A 10,804-nucleotide genomic window follows, 5' to 3' on the forward strand; every position below is an offset into this window, starting at 1 on the left:
GTTTATACTACCCACTGTGTGTTTGTGTCCAGAGCAGACAAAGACACACAGGCTTGGAGAGGGAGACTAGTCTGTCAGCATGACTTCATCATGATCGTCTGCTGTTGCCCAGACTGACCACAGTGACCAAATGACGTAAGCATGCTCTTTTGTTTTGTGCTACAGTATATGAGTGACATTTAGGGCATCTTGCAGACCCAGCAGTTTCCGAAGCTGTTCGACCATCCAACGAGCACTTCTGACGAAGCATACTGGCAACAATAAACACTAAAAGACCAAATCCAATCACTGATATCTCTTCTTCCTCTGTGCCTTAGAGCTCCATTGTTGTTAAAAACACATCAGTGAGCCACACTGTTGCACTGGGTGACGTCTTCCTTCATTACCATGAACACACACACTGTAGTTTATTTAGACTCAATCTCACATCCACCGTCCTGCTGCCCCAAATACTCACTAGAGCACCAAATATGGATTAATCCACCGCTGAAAATAGTCCCCTACAAATGAACGCACTATTCCCTCCTGTTAAAGAAGCATTTGTAAAAAAAAACTACAGTGCACAGCTGTTTTAGGAGATTACTGAGGAAAAAGTGAGTTCCAATACCCCGTACTACCATACTATTTAGTATGCCAGGAATACTAGGATGTCCTACTACATCTGGTCGTATTTTAGCAGTGTGCAAACCAGCATGCTTTTCGGGCTATTCTGACCAACAATCTTCTGCGCAGTGGATGTATGAGCAAGAGAGTCAAAGTTCAAGGTGCAATGTTATCATGTAGTATTATGTCCCAGTTGTATGCACACTGGATGCAACCGTACGTATTTTATAAGGGCAGTTGCAGTACGTACTAAAAGTAAAAAGAAAAACAGGGAGTCAAAAAGTATTGAGAGTCGGACTAACAGATTGTTAGTGTTGGTCTTTTCATGGGATTCATTGACAGAAAGAAAAAAGAATATTGCCAGCGTTATTCTTAACTCATACTCCAACCCGGTCTCACGGGTAAGCGTATAAATACCACATGTCATGAGTATGCATTTTAGCAATTTTGCGTCATTTGTACGCCACACAAACGTCCACAAGAAAACCACTGAGTTAGGGTAAGGGAAAACGTCATGGTTGGGCTTAAAATAAGTCAGTAAACTACGTAAAAAAACTTACAGAAACAACTACGGAAAACACGTCACTAACGTCAACAAAAAACACATGACAAACGTCACTAACAAAACACTGGACAACAACAGTCTGGAACACGGGTCTCCTGGTTAAAAGTCCAGAATTTGTTGGATCCATCCATCCCCCCTCTTTCTCACTTTTTATACTACGTCACTATCTCTTAACGTAGCATTTATTATTTACATTGCAGTCAGTACAGGATACATGGCGTACAAAAGACACAGAAATCAAGAAAGGCGTACTTATTGCACGCTATCGTGGCATCCATACGGGCTGCATACTCTGATGAAGGTACTGAAATGTTAGATTGATGTACTGATCCAATAAGCGTCTTAAATTCAAAAGCAGTGTGCAAGATTCTTTTTTACTATGACGTAAATCATCTCTTAAAAAATTCAATTACACCCCAAATCGTTCTTAACCTTGCCAGAGGTCAGCAGGTCAAACTGGGATCATCTGTGGTGAAACACAGGTGTTGAGGAGGATTCAGGAGGGACCTCACAGATGTGGATTAAAAGCTCTTTGAAAGTCACTTAGTGTCACATGCACCTGCTGTCACAAGTTTTTTTTACATCATCCTCCTGATCAAAGAGAGATGATGGTGAGGAATACGTTGGCAGTCAACCTACATGCCAAGACGGAGTTACAGAGGCTTCTTATGTAACGTTTGAAGAGCAGCTGCTGCCGGGGAGTTCAAAGGGACGCACCGCCACGCTGGAGGGATGTCAACAACAAGACAACTTTATCATGTCCTCACTTAGCTTTCCTCCCCTTGTGTAGGTTCATCTGAACACAGTAGCGCCTCACAGAAAATACCTATTTCCTGTGTTATCTTGAAGACAAAGATGATATTTGGTAACACTTTTTTTTACTAGTCCAATATGTCCAAATATTTCCCCGAAAGTGCCGTTATTTGGTGGTAATTATACGGAAAATAGAAAGTTCTGAGACATTTATGTTAACGCTAAACGCAGTGGTTTATTTCCAGATGTATCTCCTGTGAAGAAGTGCACTATTTAAACTTACTGAAACAAGTAAAATGAATTCACCATTTTATTTATTCTACTTTATTATTTACTCTTCATATATGTTAAATTGTGTGCTTGCCTGTAGACAAATTCCACATTACATTAGGTTCATTTGAATTAATTAAAGGAGCCGTGTGTAGGATTTGTCGGCATCTATGCTGAGGTTGCAGATTGCAGATTGCATTACCATATGCCAGTAGTTAACTTACAATAAGAAAGCTAGAAGCTAGTCAAAACAATAGATAAGGTGGCAATAAGTTGACACCACGGATGTATAATAAGAACTGGATACGGCGCCGTCAACAAAGCAGAGCTAAATAAAAGCAGATGTTGGAACACAGCTAACAAGCTACAACAACTTCTCCTGTTTTGATCAAGAAGTCTAAACACAGAGGAAGAATCTCAGAATGTCCACAGACTTCAAAATGTCAAAGTACTTTTCGTCTTTTTTTTTTGGTTATACATTTTTTATTAATCTCTGAATGCACCTGTGTGACTATTGTCAAATTTTCAAAAGAACAGAAAAGAGGAAAAGCAATATTCAAGGACTGTGAGAGTAGGTGACTCCAGACTTGAATATCTAGAGAGACAAGCTGCTTCCTCACACAGCCACAGCGATGTTCCTCCCCGGCAGCAGTGAGTCCCTCCATGTGTCAGAAAGGATGCCGTCATGTGCGCCACGTTTAATTGAATTAGCTCAGCGTTAGACGGGGGAGAGTAGCCGGAGCCACGTGTCCTTTTGACATTACGCGCTGGCAGATTATCTGAGCGGCAACAACTGGCAGTGAAACCTAATTCTCCCGCACAGCTTCTACTTTTAGACGAGGAAACGGGGGGCGTGAAAGGTTCAGCGGTTGTAAAGCATGAAAGGGCTGCAGGCTGACGGAGCAGCAGCTAGTTAAACAGGTCACTGAGATGACCCCGATGAACTGCCGGGCTCGGAAACTCATCTGCTGCAGGAGGAGAAAGGAAAGAAACCACACGAGACACTGTGTTGTTTTTTAAATTTTAATGGAATGTATCTTTTCGAGGTATGAAAATAGATCTCACGTTGAAATAAGAAATTGGACAGTGGCTACAAAGGGCACAGCTATAACTGTGTGTGTGTGTGTGTAATGATGGCAACAGGAAGGCATGTCAGAGAAGCATCAGACCAGTCGTGTTATTAGATAAAGGGCACAGCTCTTACCCTGTGTGGGAGATGACAGCAACACGGAGGCATGTGTTGGTTTGGCTGAGTGGCAAGAAGGGGGAAGCAGTGGCAAACAGGAAACAACCTGAGCCAGAGTGAAATAACACGTTTCCTGACAGAACGACATCATGAGAGAAAAAACAATAGAGGAGGCCGTTACCTGTCACGTTCCACTACATGTTGCCCTTTATATATATCACCACCTTCACTTTCACAACAATCACAGCCTCATTTGTTCTCCTGAAAAGCATTTCATATCTTGCAGTAAATTGCAGATCAGATGTATTGTATTATGAACATTTCTCAAAGGCAGAGCTGCTACAGAGACAGAAATAATCTGATTGGTCGGGGTAAATGTCAGTGGGTGGGGCCACATTTTAGAGCTTGAAGCTTGAATTGCTAAGGAGCAACTCAAAATATAAAGGAGAAAGGTCAGCATATCTTTTGGGCATTTGATTTTCCTTTCAAAAACGGATATTAAAGAGCAAAAAAATGAGTGGTTATTTGATTTTCGTTTTAAAATACAAAAAGATAATATTGAAATACAAGACGTTTTTCTTTATCGGGGTCAAAAAGGGATGAACTAAACTTAAAAAACGGGTTGATTTTCATTTTCTATTTCTAAAAACAAAAAATAAAATCACTAGAACAGAGACGAAAAAAAACGCCCCGTTTTTTCATATTCTGCGACCGGAAGTTGCCATTTACAAAGTAAGCGCACGTATGAGGACGGTGCTATATGAGAGAAGAAGCATGGTGCTGCTGCTGTGTAACTGAAGGTGATGGACACGGATCAGTACGTAGTTTATTGAAACATTAAGAGAGTGTGTCTCAGGGAAGAAGACATGTCACAGCACCGTCCTCATACGCGCTCTTACTTTGTAAATGGCAACTTCCGGTCGCAGAATATGAAAAACACGGGGCGTTTTTTTCGTATCTGTCTTCTAGTGATTTTATTTTTTGTTTTTAGAAATAGAAAATGAAAATCAACCTGTTTTTTTTAGTTTAGTTCATCCCCTTTTTGACCCTGATGATGAAAAACGTCTTGTATTTCGATATATATTTTTTTTTTTAAAACGAAAATCAAATAACCACTCATTTTTTGTTTTTTAATATCCGTTTGTGAAAAGAAAATCAAATGACAAGAGTCGCGTCCCCTCGCGATAAAAAACGCCCCTATGGACACGTACCATTAAGGATATGGCGCTGAATATAAGTAGATGGTGCAACACAGCTAACAAGCTACAATAACTTCTGCTTTGACCAAGAAGTCTTGTTTTGGAGCCAGTAAACAGAGTTAATGTTTCCCCACCAACTGAGATTCAATGCAACCAATTAAATAGTCTTTAGAGCAGTCGATATAACAAAAACTCAACTGTGCATGTTACTTCCTCACTATATAACCAAGCTCTTCTCTGTAGCCACTGAAACAAAACCGAAGGGGTAATAAACTGTATCGTATCCTACAGATTTAAGACTCACAAGAAAGCAAGTGTTAATCTATGAATGCAGGAAAATGATGAATTGATGTACACAATGAAAAGATGTACTGCGGTTATTAATAAATCAAGCAATCAAACAAATTAGTCATGCAGGTATCTCATCATATAGTATTTTAGTATAGTATATTCTGAGCTGCATAAGAGAAGAAATGTAATGAAATGATTCTTTGGTTCAGTTGAAAAATGAAAACGTGGCACATTTTTACCAGTAATGAAGTGATCTGACTAACCTACCATTCTAAATGAACTATATGTCAGCTTATTCCCAATGGAGTTTATGTGTAACGTGGGCTGGGAACCTCCGAACGAGTATTTCTTGTTCCACTCTATCAACAAACACACCGAACATTCATCAACAACATAACATTTGTTTATATAAAATATATATACATCTAATAAATAAGGGATAACCCCATCGCAACGGTAGAGTACAGTTGTTTTCTCACATGCTTTTTGTCCATCAGTCTTTTTGTGAAACAAGTCTCTGTATTGTAAAAGGGCGACGCTGGTCTGTGGACACCACGACGTGGAAGAGGGGTTCTCCTGGAGAGTGGAGGTGTGTGGTGGCGGGGGGGGGGGAACAGGGACGCAGCCCCTCGTCGATATTCACCCTCCAGCTGAGCGTCCAATTAACCTGCGGATGCAATCAATTAAACCGACTGCAGACTGGTGGTGCCTGACACAGGAGGCAAATCTAAAGTCACTTGAAACATGGACTCAATATAACAGGACCTCGGGCTGCTCGTTTCATTTCAACAGTCTGGATCAAAATATCGACGCCGACTCACGGTGACATAACGGAAAAAACTGTTTTCCCTCACTTTATGTGAAACTGAGGATACGTTTAGTTCTCACATAAAATAAATAAGCATGTATGGGAGAGTGGGGATCATTGCTCAGCAGGGCCGTAACCAGGGTTTTAGAGATACTGAGGTCATTAATCAAGTCTCCTGTGCAACCATAGACTGTATAAGAAGTGGACGTAGTCACCATGCTGTTTGTGGACTGCAGTATTGAAGCCTTGAGTCATCTTGGTTTTTTGGAACTGGAAGTGACACGAGAGGGTGTGCAACCAAACGCTGAACAAGCGACCTGTCAGTCACACGCTAGTTAGTGCAGCAGCTGACTAAGAGTAACAGTAGCAGTTTAAGGCATGTCCATATTGGCTTCACTTTTCAGTTCCAGAGGTTGCGCAACCGTTCCTCGGATAATTTTGGTCAGTATGTTTTAAACATTTTGAATTTGTCATATTTTATCAATTTAGCTATATTTTATGTATTTATTATGTTACAAAGCCTTTTCTAAACTGCCAGTACTACAGTTTTAAGGGTGAAATTTTGAATCTTTTATTCATTTAACTTCTCTGTTGGCCTAAAGATAAATCAAATTTAGATTTATTAAGTCTAAAAATACTGGAATCAGCCTAAAAGTAGGCATCACATTATTAATTTAAAGGGCGGGTCCATCTGTGTTCTGCCCACTCAGCCATTAGCAAAAAAACAGTGACGTAGGTTACCAAAGTAAGCTAATCAATAAGATTATGAATAATGTGAACGCAGTGGGGCTGTCTGACGGCGAGTTATAGCGGCTGTGAACAGGAGCAGTTTAACGCTATATTTAAAATATTTTCACAGCTTTACCTCGCCGTCGGACAGCCCTTTCTGACGGGGAACTGAAGCTGTTAAATCGCTCTCTTCAAAGCCACCAGACTCCATTCACAAAAACAGTAATTTTCCTCACAGAACACAGGAGCTACTGGTGTACCGCTGCATTGATCGGTTAGTTTGTTCAGATTCCAACTAACGTGGCGTCCACAGCAGTACGTTGCTTAGCTTCCGTGCCGGTTCTCCAAACAGGGAGCATGCCGACCGCCATCTAAGTTAACGTTAATACACTGACTATGAGGATGTATAAAGTAGCGTCATCATGCAGAAACCTACGTCAGGTCATGTGGGAAAACATTTTTAGAAGGCCTTGAAGGGTAAATAGCATTTTCACGCCAAAATATAGTTTGACCAAAATTTGAATATTTAACTCTACCAACATTTACATGACCTCAGACCTCAACAGTAGCTACGGCCCTGCTGCTCACTGAGACTCCAGTACAGTGAAGCCCTGATCTAGAGGACAAATATTACTCAAATATCTATCTTGGCAACTTCATATCACAATGGGGTTTCTCACCAAAGTCCATCTAAAAGAAACATGTTTGGAAAATTGTGTAACAATCCTTTCCGTAACAGTGAATGTGCAGGACCAGTGTTTCCACCATTTCATCACAATGACAGAACAATAACATTGTTTCCGGGTGTTTAGTCCATTGATGCTTTGCTGGGTTGAAACCTCAGTGTGACAACAAATCACCATGTCACCACAGAGAGCCACGTGCATGGAGATGTGTTATCCATACAGACACAAAGCAGCTTATTTCACCAAGTTGGAGTGAGAGGAGCTGCTGTGCTGTGGTGGTGATGTGTAGTTGGACTGTACTGCTCCATACACTTGGCTCTGGTGTGGCACACACACTGCTGACTGTGCTGCAGCTCAGGTTGAAGAGTGTCACAGTAAATTTGGAAGTCAATGTGTGATGTGCATACACTGAAAAACACTGTGGATTCACCTTTACGCATAATCTGTGCGTCTTTACGCATAATTTGGAGCCACTCTGGAGCACTACTTTTCAAAGGTTTAGCTTTAACACATAATGTTCAAACGTTTTAAACGGATACTATGAACACATTTTCCAGTGTTGATGTGTATAATTTAAAAGGGACTGTTTGTAACTTGTTACACGTATAAATCTACCAGGTCGCGCACGCATGTGTGCGCTCACATGTGGCCGGAATCTCCTCTCCGCTGCCTGCCTTCACTCACACACTGCACGCGTTCTCGCTGTCTCGCTCCACCTCTACACGTGCATGCTGCTCACTCCACACTGCAGAAGAGTTAGTAGCTCTGAGAATATCTAGTGAATGTTCAGTGGACGTTTGTGCAGAAATAAATGCTGCAGCTCCTCCAGACCAACAGAGGTTTCCCGTGTCTTGTGAAGTGACGGGGCTCTGCAGAGAGAAACGTTATCGTCTCCGACCGGGTGCCGGTGTCTGACGATAATGTTTCTCTTCCTGCTTCAGCCTCTGGGGAAAAGCCAACACTAGGATCAGCATTGATTCATGGAGAGGCCTCTGTCTGGTCAGCTAACATTACTGCCAAGCAGCTGAAATATAGAGTGATATTGTGCTTTTAGCTGACGTGTGTCGCCTCACTGTTTTGAGTGATGCTCGTTCACGTCTATGTAGGAGCGAGCAAGCGCGAACCCGACGCTGACTTTCATTGACTTAGCGGCCACAGGTGTCGCTGTTAACAAACAATTCTGAAAGTTACAAATAGTCCCTTTAAGTTTCTTTGTACCAATAATGTTATTATTGGGGACGTTTGTGAATGTTTGTTCTGTTGTTTCAAAATGAACAAAAAAAAAAAATATATATATATAATATTGAAAAGAAAAAAAAAGAGAAGCCCATCAAACCTGCCTGGGAATGGATATCCAGCACATTTCCCCAGGATTTCACCTCCATAATGGGACACATATAGGCAGGCCTACAGCAAGAGGCTCCCAAACTTTTCTTTTACTCCAAAGTAAATCCACATTTTGTACCATTTCATCCAGAATATTCACCCTCAGGGGGGTTTTGATGGTGATCTGTGAGGAGAGGACTGTAAAGCTATGGTGTCCTCATTTATCCAGGGAATAAAACCAAACATGTGGTCCTTAATCAGTAAAGGGGATCCCCCAGGTGGTGGTCAGTCTCTTACCACTAGTGGTGCACCAATGTCTCTGCAGGATGCACCGCAGGTCACGCAACGTTCGGCGAGCTGCGGAGCGTCTTCTGTCCGAGCAGCTGCTGCTTCTGCCGGGTGGACTTGACGGCCAGGATCGCCTGCCGGTTCTTGTACTGGACCATCTGCAAGGTGATCTCCGCGTTCCAGCCCTCGTCCTGCGGGCACCTGAAGTCGATCTCCTTGCCTCCTTCAGTCATGACCACAGTGAAGTACACGTACTTGCCCTTCCTCTCCACGCAGTCCACCGTCTTCATGTTGGCGAAGTGCAGCTCCTTGACTTTGCCCGGTTCTCCTCCGGTTCCTCCACCGTGCTGCTGCTGCTGCTGCTGCTGCTGCTGCTGCTGCTGCTGCTGCTGGTGGTGGTGCTGCGGCTGGTCGTGCTGTTTGGGCGGCAGCAGCAGCACGCCGTCCTCGGTCAGGACGCAGTGCTTCTTCTTCCAGAGCTGCAGCAGCCCGTCGCTCCTCTTCTCCAGCAGACCCTCCTTGAACACCTTCCTGCCGTTTTCCAGCATCTTCTTCTTCTTCCTCTCCTCCTTCAGGCTTCCAGCTCAGAGGACATGAGATGTGCTGGTGAGTGAGTGAGGAGGTGCTGGTTGTAGTGGAGGAGGAGGTGGAAGCTGCTGTCTGCTGGTCTGGCTGTCTGGCTGCTGGTCACAGTGTGTGAAGGAGGTTTGGAGGGTGGGAGGGGTCTGATGGAGAGGAGCACCGCCCCCCCTCAGTGGCTCCAGCCTCCACACACACTCACAACTACAATAACCTACTACTACTAATTATAATAATAATAATGAGTTTTTACATTTTGACAGCCACAAATTTATATTTAAAAGTACTTTGATAATATTGTGTTATTATTAATAGGAGACTCTACTCCCCAGTACACAGAACAGCAAGTTATACTGCTAGTAGTTACAGTTTATACTATTTATATACTGTACTGTGTAGTTTATTAATAATAAACACTTTATTTTAGCCTGTTAACATCATACAGGTTAATTCTAGAGCCTACATTTCTGTTATAAAAAGATATTTATACACAGTGCACACTGCATCATGTGTTAAACTTGATCATGTTGTTGTTACCACTATACTGTCTCCTTAGTTCTATATACTGTATATATGGAGTATATGGAGCTAAGGTGACAGTATAGTATACTGTATATAGTAGTGTATATGGTGTATATACACACATACTGTATTTATACATACATATATATGTGTATACAGTATATAGATATATACACATGTATATATACATATATACTCATGTACGTATATATACATATATACACATGTATATATGCACGTGTACAGTATATACACACACGTATATACTGTACACATACACACATACTGTATATATATACACGTATATACACACATGTATACATGTGTGTATATACAGTACATACTCATATATACACACACATGTATAAATACACATATATACAGACATGTATACATACATACTGTATATACACACATGTATATATACACATATGTTCACGTACAGTATATACACAAATACTGTATACACACATACAGTATATATACACACACACATGTATATATACACACATACAGTATATACACATGTATATATACACATTACCTGAGGAGAGGATCAGAATACTTCTTCCACCTCTGGTAGTGTTGCATCAGACTACACTACATTATCTAGTGTCATATTTTGGCCACATGAACACCCTAGTTTGTACGATAGAACTTTTATCAGGCCGACCAATGAAGTCTTTTCACACCAACTCTTTGGTGTGATAACTTTTACCATCTGCAGTGTAACAGTTAGTTAGCCGTTCCATTTTAAATGTGCATCAGTTAACTGTCCTCTCTGGGATTACATCCATCTAATGGCTCTCTTAATGTTAGTGTGGCATTTGATGTGGTCATTCATTATTTCATTACCAACCAGATTCCCCATGGAGGTCAGAGTCAAATACTGTACAATCTCAAAGCAACGGCGCCCTCTTCTGGCGTGTGGTTGTACGTACAATTAATTGTTCGAACCTCCAGTTTTATAAATATGTTGGAAGAATCGATGTTTACGAC

General features: G+C 41.6%; 1 protein-coding gene across 2 annotated transcripts; it reads right to left on the reverse strand.

Annotated features, from left to right (window-relative positions):
* Nucleotides 1-1,527: 1,527 nt before the first annotated feature.
* phlda1 (pleckstrin homology-like domain, family A, member 1) lies at nucleotides 1,528-9,383 on the reverse strand. Of its 2 annotated transcripts, none has more exons than XR_012592662.1 (2): nucleotides 8,431-9,383; nucleotides 1,528-5,534 (listed from the first exon to the last, which is right to left on the reverse strand). XR_012592662.1 is itself a non-coding variant. In XM_074625566.1 (2 exons), exon 1 carries the CDS (start codon nucleotides 9,250-9,252, stop codon nucleotides 8,755-8,757), a length of 498 nt encoding a protein of 165 aa, XP_074481667.1. In that variant the 5' UTR covers nucleotides 9,253-9,383; the 3' UTR covers nucleotides 1,529-5,534; nucleotides 8,714-8,754. The 2 variants fall into 2 exon arrangements, 1 of the variants encoding a protein (XP_074481667.1); XM_074625566.1 differs by having other exon boundaries at nucleotides 1,529-5,534; nucleotides 8,714-9,383.
* Nucleotides 9,384-10,804: the final 1,421 nt, after the last annotated feature.

Source organism: Sebastes fasciatus, chromosome 23 (assembly GCF_043250625.1).
Source record: "Sebastes fasciatus isolate fSebFas1 chromosome 23, fSebFas1.pri, whole genome shotgun sequence".
Taxonomy (NCBI): domain Eukaryota; kingdom Metazoa; phylum Chordata; class Actinopteri; order Perciformes; family Sebastidae; genus Sebastes; species Sebastes fasciatus.